The sequence below is a fragment of the Tursiops truncatus genome, chromosome 1 (genome assembly GCF_011762595.2).
Source record: "Tursiops truncatus isolate mTurTru1 chromosome 1, mTurTru1.mat.Y, whole genome shotgun sequence".
In the NCBI taxonomy this organism is placed as follows: Eukaryota; Metazoa; Chordata; class Mammalia; order Artiodactyla; family Delphinidae; genus Tursiops; species Tursiops truncatus.
Window position 1 is genome coordinate 49,998,788 of NC_047034.1, and position 16,516 is coordinate 50,015,303.

General features: G+C 39.7%; 2 protein-coding genes across 13 annotated transcripts in view; one reads left to right on the top strand and one right to left on the bottom strand.

Moving 5' to 3' along the window:
* The window catches only part of TOR1AIP1 (torsin 1A interacting protein 1), a 52,469-nt gene extending 50,375 nt beyond the window's left edge, over positions 1-2,094 (bottom strand). For 2 of the 10 annotated variants that reach the window (XM_019952553.3, XM_019952555.3), the window contains exon 1: positions 1,202-2,091. In XM_019952553.3, coding sequence (XP_019808112.1) covers positions 1,202-1,694 — 493 coding nt within the window. In that variant the 5' untranslated portion in view covers positions 1,695-2,091. Of the gene's footprint in view, positions 1-1,201 lie in introns of all 10 variants that reach the window. The other 8 variants (XM_019952551.3, XM_073803761.1, XM_019952554.3 and 5 more) reach the window with 7 other exon arrangements.
* LOC101328171 (torsin-1A-interacting protein 2) overlaps positions 1,235-16,516 on the top strand; it is a 41,609-nt gene continuing 26,327 nt past the window's right edge. Inside the window, exon 1 of one of the 3 annotated variants that reach the window (XM_019952557.3) lies at positions 1,235-1,376. The gene's annotated coding sequence lies outside the window, so the exon portion shown is untranslated. Of the gene's footprint in view, positions 1,377-5,915; positions 6,027-13,122; positions 13,203-16,516 lie in introns of those variants that run through there. The other 2 variants (XM_019952558.3, XM_073803781.1) reach the window with 2 other exon arrangements.

Sequence of the window (16,516 nt, forward strand, 5' to 3'; positions counted from 1 at the left end):
TGTCTTCAGAAGTTGACAATCTTAAAAGAGAGATAAAACTAACATATATATGGGTTAAACTGTCTTGAATTGCTACTCCCAATACTAATTTACATTATCTTTAACACAGTTTCCAAAATCAACACATCTTCCAATGTGGCAGCACTTCACGTGTTAGCTCGTAAATGTGCAGCCTATTACTCTGCTCTAAACTGAAAATCCACCTCCTCTTCATCATATCCATCAAAGGTCTATCACTAACTATGTAATTCCATTATGATTCAAATCCCCCGATTTTACCTCATAGGTGCCCTACGGGGAGCCAACATGAAACTTCATCTGTGACTCAGTGTTAGATAGGGGAGAGGGGGCAGGGTGGGAGAGGATGGATTAAGGGAGCCGATTCATCTGTGACTTTCCTAAAACTATACAATCACCTTGTCAGTATCCTTGCGGCCCATTCAGACGACAACTAATTAAAAGTCTTGCTTTGTCTGGCTACTACTTAACCATTGACGGTCCCCAACATGCGAATTTTTGCCAGAGACCACCACACTCTAGAAAGAGCGATCAGCTCAAGTTTATCAGGCACTGGGAAGCTTCAAGTTCAGGATAACTGCCTTACCCTATTTCGGTGTAAGTATTTGGGTGGGCCCTCAAATCAATTCATCAACTACACTTGTCCTCAAAACGGCCACTCACAAAATTCCCCTCCCTCTCTCCCCACCTGGGTAGTGATGGAAAAAGACTGGAAGGTTAGATGAGAACCAAAATTTTCAGCTAGGGACTTCTGGCCTCTGAGAGTTAAAGGAGGAAATGGAAGTGGCTTTGGTAGAAACATCCGCAGGACAAAGAGAACCGATATGAAACCCAGCCCGGAGTGATTCAGTGTCCCGCCTGCCGCCTAACTCGCCGTCCCAACGTGCAAGCCTGCAGAAAAGAGGCAATCCTGACACCCCTAAATTGATGCCCAAGGAGGCACGCGGCTCCACGGCTCTGCTCAAGTAGCTCCGCACGACTGCCTTCCCTTCCAGTGCCCCCGCCCCTGCCGCTTTCCCGCCAGCGGTCGGGGCGGACCGGGCGTCGGGTCGCACGCCCATCCGGGCGGAGGAGCCCCGAGGGGGTGAGGTCCAGAAAGGCACACGCCCGGCCGAGGCGCACACGCCCTCTGCGCGCGCACGCTCGCGGCACTCCCTTCCTGGCTCGGGGCTGAGACTGTTACCTCTGTCGGCCTCACCTTCGGATGAATGGGAGTCCCGTAATCCTCTCCTGGTCGTAACCGGAGACGGCTGCAGCGGAGGCGGCTCTGAGTGCTGCTGCTGCTGGAGGCGAGTAGCCCTTCGCGTCTTCATCTCGGCTTCCTGGAGTCGCGGCTGCCTCCGCTGCCGAGACCGAAGGTAATAGGAGCGTTCTCTCAGTTCCTCTTTCGCCGAATCGGGCCGGAACTCTTCTAGCGGAATTTGTCTTCCCACCGGGGCCTTTTCTTTGGCCGCCCGGGGCTCGAAGTCGCCGTACACTTCGGGCGGCTCTTCTGAGAACCTCACTTCCCGCCGGCCGTGGCGCGACGGCGTAGGAGATCTATACGCAGGCGCGTCACTGCCGCCGCCATTTTGAGGGGCGAGCCGGGGCCTCGCCTCCCGTAGCGGAGCCCTGGGCGTGACGTACAGCCCCCATCCTTCCCTCTCCGGCTCCGCCCGCCACCCCTCGCCTGCCATAGTTGTTGACGTAGCTTGAGTCGATCGAGAAGGTGTTTTGGAGGGCCTGTAGAGTCTCCCGCCGTTGGTGGCGATGGTTTTTCGGGTGTTCGGCAGTGGTGTCGACGGTCAGGGAGGCAGTTGAGAGTCACTGGGGCTGCCGCCTGCGTCGTCGCTGCTGTGCTGCAAACCCGCCTCTGGGCCCATCGTGTGTTCTGAGGGCTGTGAGAGAGGCAGTGCCTGTGCTGGGTCAGCTGCCGCGGGTCACTCCCGCCTCCTGGCTGAAGGCACCAAAGAGGAGGAGAAGAGGGAGGAGGACGTCGCTGTCCTTGGCCTTCAGGGAGGGAAGGAGGGGACGACGGAGAAGAGACCACTGGTTGGGCAGAGTGCCGGTACTCAGCCCGCTGCTCCTGGCAACTGTTGCCGGCACGCAGGAGACGTCCGGCCCGTCCCCCAGTACCGAGAACCTGGGAAAGGCGGAGTGGAGGGGAAGTTTCGGTCCTCACCCTCAGGCTGTTGCGCAGTTTTCCCGCAGCCTCTGATCGACTGCTGCCTCCGCCGTACCTTTCCGAGTGTTTCTTAGCAGGGGTTGATAAGAAAGATACTTTTGCAGGTGTCATCTTGGAGAAAATTTTAGTTTCAAGGTCCTTGGGAAGGCATTTAACCACTTTTTAAGTTTTAAGTCCCTCGTTGAGTGTACGAAATCGGATCTACAGGCATACTGGGGTGGATTAACATTTGCAAAATGTGCGCATAGCAAGCAGTCTTATTCCTGGTTTCGTATAAAAGCTCTAGTCCAGCAGCACTGTTCAGAAAGCTTGCTAGTGCTGTGTTATGGACAGTGAAAACTGAACAAATACTTTAATTAATGACGGCACTGTAATTTTCACTTGTGATCCATTATTTTTACTTTGATTCTGGGCATGACTTGATACACTGCATTTGATATAGGGTTTTCCTGCGTTTAGTTTACTGAATAAGAAAGCATGATAAAAGCCTATGTTCCACCTCTGTGTACCGTATTTGCAGATGTGGATAATCTGCAAATATCTAACCAAATTTAGACACACTGAAGGAATGTTAATTTAGTATAAAGTCTGAACAATTATTGAAAAAAGATTAATCTTCCCTTCAAATATACACACACTTCTTGGACGGCTTTCTATAATTGATTTTAGTGACTAGATTTAAAAAGTTGCAATTTGGATAGCAATTATAATGAACGAGCCTGAAAAATTTGAAGGTATTTGTTTATTCTTTCATGTATTTAAAATCACTTTAGAATGTTTTTGAGCAACTCATTTGTCCAAGCTGGGCACAGATTTCAATTTAATTAAATCTTAAGGTGTTCAATGTTTTCACTAATTGTCCAAAAATTTGGCCACAGACAAGAGGAATTACATGCTTTAGAGAATCACCTAGGTTTTTGCCTGTGAGGAGATTCATTTAGTTGAGCTTTTGTTTTTACTGTATACAATATAGACAAAGAAACTGAAGGAATAGCAACATGGGAGATGCTACTTTTTAAAAAAATCTTTTGTCTTAAGGGAAAATGAAAAGCATGTTCTCCCTCTTCAGCCTGAGTTAGATAGTATATTTGCAAGATTCGTGGGACTTAGTCTTTTCTGACAAAATGCTGAGAAGTGTTGATACTTGGTTAATACCTGGCTTTTATTTAACTAATGCTTTATGAGGTACCTACTATATTACTCATTATTAACATATAATAGTAAAAGTTCTGTAATGAAATTATTAAAGAATATAAAACTTTATAGTATTAATATACAAAGTTCATATTATGAACAGTAATGCATATATTAAGAGCCTCTTTAAAACAGTTACCAGGACAGGTGACTATATGGAAACTTGGTTACAGATTGTAAAACTTAGTTTGGGGGGACATATTAAAAAAGAGAGGACAGGAGGTTCTATATATTATTGAATATTCAGTACATGTGTTATTTTGTAATTAAAAATGCTTGTAAGAGTTTAGGAATGGTTTTCAAAGAAACAGATCATGAGACGCTTGAAGTAAAATCAGAGGAACGGCAACTTTAATTTAGCATTAACACATATATTTGCTTAGGATTTTCCCTCTTTAGGTAATAAGGATACATAATCCTAGCCCTGCCATACGTGCCTCCCACGCCTTAGCAACTTTACAAATACCAACTTTCATCACTAACTGAGAGGTAAAGGTAAACCCTTGTCAAACCAGATATTCTGCTGTAGCTGTTTTCCAAACTACAAGGGTGGCCGAAAAGAGGTGAGACAGAGACAGACTCATAGGTAATATTATAAGGGAATTGCTGGGCTGCCAATACCAAGAGAGGAAGCATGAGCTCCAGATGTTAAACAATTACTTTGGGAGTTTGAGATATGTAGAGGAATTCAGTGAATCAAAACAGAACAAGAGAAGAAATGATTACAACAAAGAATGTACTCATCAATTTAATTCATATATTTATTAAACACAGAATAGATGCTTAATAAATATATGAATTAAATTAATGAGTGTTCTTTACCCTGAGGGAATTTGCCATATACTAGGGAAGACAGATATACAAAAAATTATAATTCAGGTTAAATGACTGGCAATTTAAGGACCTAGCTATTAGGCCTAAGTCTAGAAATCTAATGTTCTTGACAATGGATTTCTAAATAAAGCAGTTTTTTTTTTTTTTTTTTTTTTTTTTTTTGCGGTACGCGGGCCTCTCACTGTTGTGGCCTCTCCCGTTGCGGAGCACAGGCTCCGGACGCGCAGGCTCAGCGGCCATGGCTCACGGGCCCAGCCGCTCCGTGGCATGTGGGATCCTCCTGGATCGGGGCACAAACCCGTGTCCCCTGCATCGGCAGGCGGACTCTCAACCACTGCGCCACCAGGGAAACCCCAATAAGATAATTTTTGTACATGAGTTTTTTGTTTAGGGTAAGCAGAAATCCTGTTGTTTACTGAGAAAGCATTTATCAATTAATTGTACATAATATCCACACTTTTGATCAGAGAAATAACTTTGGGATTATATCTTAGTAGAAGGAGGAAACATTGTTATTTTTAATAAGGAAAAGATTGAAATATTAAATAAGAGGAAGTAAAGACAGTAGCTAGCTGCATTTATTCCCCATCCTCACAAGTGATAGAAAAAATACTTTAAAGACGGTTAATACAAATGAAAATGTCTAGAAATGAAGTGATTAGAATATAAGTCTTCCACTTATTCTTTGTTGAATTAGAAATTGCAGTCAGTTAAACAGCGTCTAAGAGTGTTCCCAAATCCCGTGTCTTCTGCCAAAAAAAGGATGGTTGAGAGGTGAAGACACCAAAAAATCAGTTACATGAAGAATCAGTAATCCAGTAAATTATTGAGCTAGTGCTATGTACTAGGCAAACCCTGTTCTAGGTGCTGGGGATACAGCAGTAAAAGAAGAGACCAGAAGGCAACCCTCCCTGCCTTCTAGGCTTTTATATTCTATGGGAGTCAGATAAAAATCAAAATAAGTACAATAGTGTGTTGGTCAGGAGTGTTATGGGGAAAAATCAGGAAAGGGGAAGTGAGATTTATGTGAGTAGATTTCTTCTATGTTGTATTGAATTGGTGCAGGTCAGGAACAGGACTTTTAGACTTACTTGACTTTGCCCTTAACCAATTATGTGTTCTTGCGTAAATTGCTTGCCATCTCTCAATTTTCATTTTTATAAAATTAATAGATTAAGATAATAGCTATTTTTTATTCATCATTTACTAATGTCGTTTAGTAGACACTGTTATGTACATTAGCTCATTTACTCACAACCACCTTATGAGGTACTATGTATGTAGCGTTGTCTGCATTTGACAAGAGCAAACTCGGGCTTAGATTAAGCAACTCCTTTGAGGACATGCACCTCGTAATGGTAGAGGCCGGCTTCTAAGTCAAGTCTGACTGGTGCTTGCCAGTATCATTGGCTAGTACCTCTCACTGTGTTGGTTCCATTAGTTCCTCGAGCCTATGAACTTTAGGTCTTTATGAGGGTTTAGGGTCCTACAGGGTCTTGCAGGGATGCCTGCCTCCGGGTCTGGTAGCAGCCTGAGAACGCGGGGAGGCTTGCGGTTCTGCCGCTGCACTCACCGCACCTCCAGCCTCCAGCTCGGCCGCTGGCCGCCTGCGGGGAGGAGGGGCCGGCACCTACCAGTCCCAGCATTCCGCGGGCGCCTACCCTCCCCGCGGAGGTCGCGGTCACGTGGGCAGGGACGGGACGACGTTCTGTTCCGCCGCGTCCGAGGGGTGCAGCTCAGCGTTGTGGAGCAGAAAGAACACTCTAAGGGCTCTCCTGACATTGACAGTCGACGATTTAAAACCCCGCTAGAATTTGTAAGTAAAATTTGTATACAACTTTTCCATGTTTTAATTTTTGATCTGATACCTTCTTTTTAAATATCTTTCAGAAACGGTCCTTCCCCACCCCCACCTCCTTACCGCAAAAACCTTAAACGGAGCAGGTTGGAGGTATATTTTTGTTTTGGAGTGAAAAAAGAGAAACAATCATATAAACATTAAACAGAATAAGGTGGGAATAAATGTTTGGTTTGGACTTTGAGACGAGAAGCAGAATTCCTATAAGGTTCAAATGTAAACGGGAAATCTACCAGTGCAGGTGTTGATTACTCCCTTTACCTTCATGCTTAACAGGATCCCATCATTCGTCTTTTTAATCTTTATAAGATAGTGTCCGCGTTCCCCCGCCGCCGCCCCGCCATCCCTCACTTGCCACCCCTGCCTTTTAGCCTTTATGGTGCTAAAAAGAGAGAAGTTTTAGTAAGACCCTGCAATTACCAATTAATTACATATTATATATGTAGTCCCAATTGTATTTCATACCCGAGAAAGTTTACCCCTTTTTCCTTCCTTCAAAAAAGTTTACTCTCTACTTAATCAGTAGTGCTTAATTGTTAGACTTTATACACAGTTACAGAAATCAGTTAATCTGATTCAACACACTGTTTCAATTTTACCTGTCTTTAGGTTTTAAAACATTTTATTTTGGATCTATATGAGAGATCCTTTCCTTGTCTCTGTTTGTTAAGAATTAGGGCTGTGGCTGTTATCCGTATTTATCAGTTTTGTTTTTCAAGCACAGGATTACTATATAAATGGTCAGTGGGAAATAATCTAATTTAAAAAGGAACTTACTGGTAGAGGAACTAAAAATTTTCCTGGAAGCCTTTGTGTGGATTAGAACGGTTTGAAAACTGACATTTGCTGTGAAAACTTTGGGAGTCTCTCCTGAGTAATGCTTATGCTGAATGCAGAGCCCAGAACTTGATTACCAGTTTTACTCTGGTTTATCGTAACCATAAGTGACTCAGTTCAGCTCTACTTCACTTGTTTTTCTTCCTAGTGTAGAGATAATACTAGCCTGAGAGCTTCTATAAGTAACAAATAAAGTAAGAAGAATTTAGCTAATTATTTGAGGATTATTGGGTATTTAAATAACGTATAGCGTCTTGTATGTAATTTATTTTTGCGTAGGCGGTAATTTTAAACTGTATACCATGGAAATCCACATTTCTCTGAAGTGCCACTTGAATTTCCTGAAGGAAAGTTTGCTGAGAGAAGCCTTGTCTGCTTTATGCTGTTTTTCATTTTTCATTTAGAATTTTAATTGTGTTAAAATTTCATTAATAGTCTATATTTTATAATGACTACTGTGTCCCACAAGAGATAAGTCAATATAGTGATTATACTTTATCGTAAGTTTTGCACAGCAAATCAAGCATTTGTGAATAAAGAAAGATGTCTCCAACATTGGTTATGAGCGTAGACTTCGGAGTCAGAGCTGAGTTTGAATTCCTGTTCTGTCAATTTGTGGCTTGGGCAGGTTGCTTTATCTCTCTGAGCCCATTACCTCATCTTTAAAGTGGAGAGTCATAGGGTTATTTGGAATATTAAATGGGTTTAAGGACTCAATAAGTGGAAACAGTTATTACTAATTGGACTACTTTCTTCTTTACTAATATTAAAGGAAGTGGCACATGGTTTTGATAATCAAAATAGAAAGGAAGAAAATTCACCAATTATTCCACTACCTGGACAAATCAAATTGTTTTTATTTTTATATACTCTTCTTTAGCTCTTGATCATGGGTGTACATAATGTAAATATAATAACATTTTTGCCAAAAGGCAAATTTAAAACATTAACTTGTAAACTTCTGAGGGTTTTAATTATATAAATAGAGCTCTCTGGTTCTGCCTTTATTTTGATCTACTAGTGAAGAAACAGCAGAACTTTCCTTTAGCACAGTGTCCACTTGCTTTCCCCATTCTGAAAAATAAAACGTCTAGTTGCACTTTTACTTAACAGTTCAAATAATAATAAACACATCCTGAGACTTCTTTTGTGCCCCCATAGCGGTAAGTGCTGCACATTATCACTTTAACCCTCATAATGCTTCTTTCATCTGGGTAGTTATTCCATTTTGTGGTTAAGAAAACCAGGGAAATAGAGCAGAGTTCACCAAGTCAGGTGCTGGAGCAGTCATTCAGGCCTAGGCAGTCTGACTTTAGAGGACTGTGCTGGGAGGATTTCATATTTATAGATTCACTATATGGATGTTGAGTCATATATGTAGGCAGGAGATGGTCCTGCAGGCTGACTTAAACTTCTTTGTATAAGAGTAACAATATTTGTACTTTATAACTACCATGACCACCACATGTAAAAAAAATTTTGTAGGAAAACAAGAGTAGGGAAGTGTTCAGTGCCTTAACAGATGAGGCATTCACCTATAGTTTTATTAGTTGTGGCAGTAAAAATATAATTTATGCACAAGTTATTAAGAGTAAATTTTCCCTTTTTTTATTAGGGATAGATATAGTAAACATAGGGTTTATAGTGATGGAAAGCTAACTCTTCTTCATTAAAGCAGTGTTTCATGTTTCTTAAATTTTATAGTGAGCATCAGAATCATCTGGTGAGCCTGTTAAAACAAATTCCTGCACCAGACCCTCAAAGATTCTAGTCTGGTAGGTCTGGGGTGGGTCCCAAGAGTTTGCATTTCTAATAGGTTCCCAGGTGATGCTAATGATTTCCAGCTAATGAGTTTAGTAAGGAAACAAATAATAGTGGGGGTTGTCCAAATTGTTGACCCGATGGTGAAACCCCAGTAGCAATGAGCACCCAGCTCTTGTTTTTAAACACTATCCTCTGATAAAAGGAACTAGGATTTTTTTTTTTTTTTTTTTTTTTTTTGAGCCGTACTTGATTCCAGGTCTGAGTCAGGGAAAATACAAGGTGAGCCTGGAACATCTTGTGGTGCTTGAAATTAAGTAAATGCTCAAAAAGGTTTGGGAGCTTGTTGAAAGGACACAGGAGGAACTTGAAGGAGCTTGATGGCCAAAGTTGGAACAACCTGAGTAATAAAATGAGTAATGGTAGTACTGGATTTTAACCCATAGAATAAAGTAAAGTAAGTGGCCATGAGTCCATACTGACATAGTTGATAAATAAATAGAATTCAAGAAGGGACAGCTCTTTCTTAGAGAAGAATTCCAATGAGTAAACATGGTAAAAAGGAAACAAAATCACTATTAGACAAACAGCCGCGTAGTAATTATTGCAGATAAAATCTACCTATAATACTGGTAGGTGAAATTTTGAGGAAAATCAGGGTATTTGCATAGTCTCAAAATATCTCCCCAATATAATTATTAGCTACAAAGGAAAAATAGTAACTTGACAGTGGAGATACTGTGTTAACCAACTGATTGAGGTTAACATCACCAGTAATAAGACATACAGACATCATGACCCCAGTGATATGATGCACTTAGAAGGACTCAACATTATTTCTGTGGTATTATTCTTGCCAAAAATGCATAAACTCTTTATCTTTCTACTCACAAATTGAGGGACATTCTACAAAGTAACTGGCTAGTACTTTTCAAAAGTGTAAAGGTCACAAAGACCAGGGAAAGTCACAGATAATTAGAGACAGAAACTGTCACGGATTGGAGACTCAGGAGAATTGACAACTAAATGCAGTGGTGGATCCCAGATTGGACTATGGAACAGAAAAGGGACATTAGTGGAGAAACTGGTACAATTCGAGCAGTCTGTAGTTTAGTTAATTGACTTGTACCAATGTTAATTTCTTGGTTTTGTAACTGTATTTTATGAGATGTTGACTTTAGGAGAAACTGGGTAAAGGGTATAAGGAACTCTCTGCACTATTTTTGCAACTTTTCTACAAGTTTAAAATTCGTTCAAAATAAAACATTTAATAACAATGTGCTGGCTTCCTGTAGATACTAAAGATGATTAGAGGAGTTGAGCTAAAACTGGGAATTAGTTATGGCACCCACTGTTGGAAATCGTAGCAAACTCTTTGATCTTTGTGTGTTGCTTTTTGCCTCTGCGTGGGTCAGCCTAAATGTGAAATGCAAATCGAGGGAGTAAGAAGGGTAAGAAGGAAAGGAAATTTTTTCTCTATCCTCAGAAAAAATTTATATCTGAACTGCTCCAGACATCCAGTCCCTATATAAGAAACAGTTCCCTAAGAAAGTAAGTGGAGTGCTTTTTGTTTCTAGTTTTTAGTACTTTCTCAACCTCCCCTTCAAAAATATGGAATAAGTACTATTTAGTGAAAACACTGGGAAATGAGTGGGAAATCTTGAAAATAATAATCCTGGCATATTATGACAATGGATATGGTGCAGAGGCGTGGGCAAGACTTAGATACTTAGTTTTCAACACAGACACAAATAGCTGATACAAGTATATAAATACCTAACCTTAGCACTAGGTCTCACTGTTGAAAACTGCATATTAACTTTAAAGGTTTGGCTGCTGGTGTTTTAAATTGAAACTGTAGATAGAATTTGAACCATGGACTTTTGTCCATTGGGGCAAAGTAGATTGAAGTGCACCAGTAAAATTTTAAACCAGTTGTTCCCCTTTATGGAATGCCAGCAATGCACACACACACCTGTTATGTTTGTCAGTTCCTTTTTTTTTTTGTTATTTTTATTTTTGGCTTCGCCGCAAGGCTTGTGGGATCTTAGTTCCCCAAGCAGGGATTGAACCCAGGTCCTCGACAGTGAGAGCTCGGAGTCCTAACCACTGGACTGCCAGGGAGTTCCCTGTTTCTCAACTCCTGGGTGACTCAAGATCATATTTTTTGTTTGGCTTATCTATTTTCGTAAGAGGGAACAGTGTGTGTGCTCAACAGTGTTGAAGATTGTGCCTTCTCTCTGTGATCTCAAGACTGCCAAATTAAAAGTAGTTCCTCACAAAACAGGCTGAAACCTTTTTTCAGGAGCATGTATTTTCATAATATATTTTAAGCAAAGAATTATTTTAGATTATGTGAATTTAAAAAGAAGAGTGATTCTTTTTTTTCATACTCCTTAATCTCCCAACATCTAAATTCAGAACTAGTTAATGAAATATGAAGCTCTTGAGATTTCACTTCGTGTGTGAAACTTATCAGAGAAGCTGTCTCATACAAAAAATAGTTTTGATTATTGAGTAGTGTTAGAATAAATTATTCCATGGGAGAAAATATTTAAAATGGAAATGCAAGAAAATTTAGAGCATTTATATTTTTTCTATGTGTCTGTTCTTTTGATTTTATATATCATATGAGGACTTGGCTGAGGCTGAAGTTTAAGTGATATATTTGCCTGGAGCAGTCATCCCAGTCCTGACTCAATCTGAAACTTATATTATCCTATCACTAAAAAGAACAAGAGGGACTTCCCTGCTGATGCAGTGGATAGGACTCCAAGCTCCCAATGCAGGGGGCCCAGGTTCGATCCCTGGTCAGGGAACCAGATACCACATGCATGCCACAACTAAGGAGCCCAGCTGTCACAACTAAGACCCATTGCAACCAAATAAATAAATATTCTAAATAAATAAATAAAAACAACAAGAGAATTTTTGTTTATCAGAGGCAGATTTGAGCTAGCTTACTAACATCAATTCAGGAAATAGCGAAGAATGATACAGACTCAATATTTAGAGATGCTAATTATTTAATATGTATTAAGCTGCCATCATTAATAGTGTAAATTTCACTGGTTTGAATAGAACTGCATTTTCTATTTTGATGTTAAAGTGCTTATTTTCTAAATTTTCCTCTAATAAATCTACAGGATGAAACTTAAATTTACTTTAGTTCTCATACACAAAAAGTCTGATCTGGGAAGTCCCTGTTGGTGCAGTGCTAAGGACTTGCCACTTTCACTGCCAAGGCCCAGGGTCAATTTCTGGTCGGGGAACTAAGATCCCACAAGCCACGCAACGCAGCCCAAAAAAAAAAAAAAAATCTGATAGAAAATATTTGTGAAAAAAAATTCAGAAAGTTCCAAAAAGCAAAACTTGAACTTGCTGTGCTCTGGCAGCTATTTACATAGCATTTACATTACATTAGGTATTATAAGTAATCTTGAGATGATTTAAAGTATACAGCAGGATGTGCATGGGTTATATGCAGATACTACGCCATTTTATGTAAGGGACTTGAGTGTCCCTCTGGTCCTTGCATTTTGGTATCTGTGGGTGGTCCTGGAATGAATCCCCCACTGATACTGAAAGATGACTGTATAGCATTTATGTGGTAGGGAAGCCCTTTAAATTTGTTTTTTGCCCACTGTTGTTGGCTGCAAGGTTCGCTTGAAGATAAGGACATTCCAACTTCTGTGGGCCTTCCTGAATTTCCTGTGATCTCTACAGGCAGTCTTTTTATATCTATCGAAAAGCTCTTAGCCTTTACCTAAAGCATTGGTTCCAATCTGGATTCCCTCGACATCTGGAAGCTCTGTAAGATTTTTCTCTCTGTATGTATAGTATTTGGCATTGGGCCTAGTACGCGGCAGTTTCCTCAATAACTTAAACAATAATCAGTTGAGTAATGGTGGTTCCCAAGGTATTTTTTGCATTTCTACCAGCCTGGTGGTAATCATACATTTACCTCAGATCAACCACTTTTTTTTTTTTTTTCCCCAGATCAACCACTTTTGACTTAAGCTAATGGAGTTGAGGAAGGAAACAAATCCAGAGTAGCCGAAATCTCTCTGACTTTATGTTATAGGCATTTTGAATATTATCTGTAATTTAAAATATTGAAAATTTCTAAATCAGGGCTATTAACACTAGTTTTTTTCTTGTTTTTATTAGAAGTTCTGATTGGCAGACCTACGTGTCTAATTAATAAAATGAGAAAACGAAGTTATTACAAGAATGGTAGTTGTTCAGGGATCCTTCCATATTGAGATCTGGGGAGGGGGGTGCCAGGAATAAAAATTGCCTTTGATGGTAAAATGATTAGGAACCATTCATACCCAATGGTTCTGAACCATTCCTTTGGGAATCTAAAAGTGTGTACAGTTGACCTTTGAACAACACAGTTTGAATTGTGTGTGTCCACTTACATGCAGATTTTTTTCAACAATAAATATTTCAGTACTACACGGTCTGTGGTTGATTGAATCCGAGGATGCAGAACGATGGCTACAGAGGAACTGCATATACGAAGGGCTGACTGTAAGTTACATGCAGATTTTTGATTACTTGAAGGTTGGTACCCCTAACCCCCACGTTGTTCAAGGATCAGCTGTACTCTCTTTCCAGAAAAAAATGCACATGTGTACATAAAAAATTTTATATGTAATTTCAGGAGATTTAGGACTCCCTGAAATGTATCCTGGATTTTTTTGTGTGAAAGTGGAAAATTATGGGAGAGAGTTTCTCCCACCCCCACTTTAATATAATACACACAATTGAAGAGTATCCTGTAACTTTGCAAATAGCTTATGAAAGGGTTTTCTAAAACTCAACAGTCACTGCTTCAGAAAGGCAGTGTCTTATAGTGGTTAAGAGTACAGGCTCTGGAACCAATCTTCTTGAATTCAAATACTGATTTCTCTACAAAGACCTGTGTGGCTCTGGGCAAGTTGCTCAGCCTCTCTGTTTCTTTAACTATAGAGTGGATTATTGTAAGAATTACATGAGTTAATAGATGTAAAATGTATTACATGTATTAGAACAGATAGTGACGCTCAATAAGTATTAGCTATTATTATTAAGTATTATTATCTTGGGGACTTCCCTGGTGGTCCAGTGGTTAAGACTGCAATTCCACTGTAGGGGGCGCAGGTTCAATCCTTGATTGGGAACTAAGATCCCCATATGCTCCATGCGTGGCCAAAAAAAAAAAAAAAAAAGTATTATTTCAGAGATGGAGTTTTTCTGTTGAATATCTGGCCAAGTGAAGTTCTTTTCCATTAGGTAGCCTAATGGAAAAATTAATTCCATTAATTAACATTAGGTAGGCCTCTTTTACCTTATTTCTTTTTTCTTTCCATAGAGATTTTTAAAAATTGAAGTATAGTTGATTTACAATATATTTTCTGTTACTTTATTTCCATGAAGAGATAGTTGCTTCCAATATTATGAGAAAAACAAAGATCCATGTCTTTCTGTAGGACTCCTGTTTTCCTCAGTCACCCACTTTGCCTCTGAGCAGAGTAACTGCTCCTGGTCTTCTTGTCCACAGGGTGAAAGTTGGTTTTGCCTATTAATCTCTTTTTCTAGCCCACTGCTATTTTCCACTCTTTTCTTTTTTTAATTATAAAATATTGAATAGAGATTGGGATTAACGTGTACACACTACTATATATAAAATAGATAACTAATAAGAACCTACTGTATAGCACAGGGAACTAACTCTATTCAGTACTCTGTAATGATCTATTTAGGAAATGAATCTAACAAAGAGTGGATATATGTAGATGTATAACTGATCCACTTTGCTGTACACCTGAAACTAACACAACATCGTAAATCACCTGTACTCCAATAAAAATTAAAAGTTAAAAAAAGTAAAAATGAAGACAGAAGTAGAAAAAAATAAAATATTGAATAGAGATTATGTAAACTATTATGATGCATTCTTGTACCTCCAGCCATTCAAAGAAAAAATGTTTACAGTTATCTTTGAAATACTCTGTATGCCTTTCTCAATCCCATTCCCTTCCCTATCCCATCAAAGGTAATAGTTATCCTTGTACTTATCCTTTTCTTTTTAGCTTTATTGCATTTATTCCTAAGCAATATATTGAAACTTTATGTAAATGGAAACTATATAAGAGAGTGAGTATGTGTGTATTCTTCTGCTACTTGCTCTTTATATTTCAGCTCAATATTCTTGAGTTTCATCTATGTCTGTGTGGGACTATCTCAATTTTTTTAATCCATTCTACTGTCTTGGGCATTTTGGTTGTTATTTTGCTGTTATACAAAGAACTACCTTGAATATTTTTATTCATGTTTTTAAATAAACGTGTAATTTTCTCTAGGGTAGTTACCTGAGACTACTCTCAGGTAATTACTGAGTTACAGGAAGTGCACATCCTCAGCTTTACCTGATAATGCCAAATTAATTCCAAAAGTGGTTATACTAATTTATGCTCCTAGTGTTAGGGTATAAGGATTCAAATTACTCTATAGTCTCATTATTTATTCATTCAAGAAATGTTTATTGGGTATGTACAGCAGTAAATAAAAACAAAACACCCTACTCTTGGAGTTTAGGTTTTAGTAGAGACAAATAGCTAAAATATTTAATATCAAAATGGTACATGTTTTATGGGAAAAAAAGTAAAGAAGAGAAGGGGATATTATCTTACTGCTGTCAGAGCCATATGGGGATTAGAGACTATAAGAGGATGAAGTATAACCAGGAAGCTCTGGGCTCCATGTGGTGATTGACATAAAAAGAGGTACAGGTGTGATGAGATTGGTTGGTCCTCAGGCTTTCAAGCAGATAATGGTAGTGAAGCTTGTGAGGTTGGGGGGGGGGGGGTAGTTCGAGAATCTTGCCAGGAGTATTTTCAGGAAGGAATGAGTTAGGAGGCTGGTAATAGGTAATCTTATTCTGAGCATTTAGTGCTTTGGAGCCCTGTTTTGACTCCCCTCTTGCCCATTGTGGTTTGGAGGATGAGGGGAGGGGTGGTCTTGTCGGGAACATATGGAACACTAGATTGCTCTTGATTCAGGAATACTTGGAGCTCTAGTCTTGCTTAACTCTTGAAGATAGAGAAATGAAGGTTGGGGGAAGGCCATGCTTCATTCTGAGCATTTGGAGCTTAGGGAATGGAGCTTTAGCCAACAGAGATGTGGAGTTTGAGGGGAGGGTAGTCTTGCCTAGAGTATATAGAGCCCACATTGTCAAACTTGTTAATTTTTGCCAGTCTGGTGGATGTGAAATACAGTATCTTGTTGTGGTTTTAATTGAATTTCCCCTTTTCTTTCTAAAAACCCAAAATTCTATACCTTTTCAATGTCAGACTTAGTCATATAACTTTACTACTAACTTCTGTGATAAACCCCACAATCATGTGGGTTTTATTCATCATCTATTTGTTTCATGTACTAGACATCCAAGATTTCCCAGTTCAACAACTGAAACTTTTACTGTAGTGGCTCTTGACAGTAGACCCTCAGGGAAATCTGTTATACTCTATGTTGTCACCACAAAGGTCAGGAACCCTACTTTCTGTTCACTCTGCCTGAGGAGCTGAGTTGGTAATCTTCATGCATACTGTCACCTAACCTCAAAAAACACATCAGTGTATCTACACTGATTCTATCCCACCCCATCCGGGGCTCCCATCAGACTATTGACCCCAGGTTGCAGCACTGGCAGAGGCTGCTCTTCAGTTGTCTTTTAAAGTTGCCGTTTTAAAATCTGAGAATCACAGCTGCTATTGATAGTCTGTAAGGAAAATGCTTTGGCTGATCACAGCTAAGGGTTATAACTCCCTCTGCTTTTCAGGTTATATCTTTTTTTTTTTTTT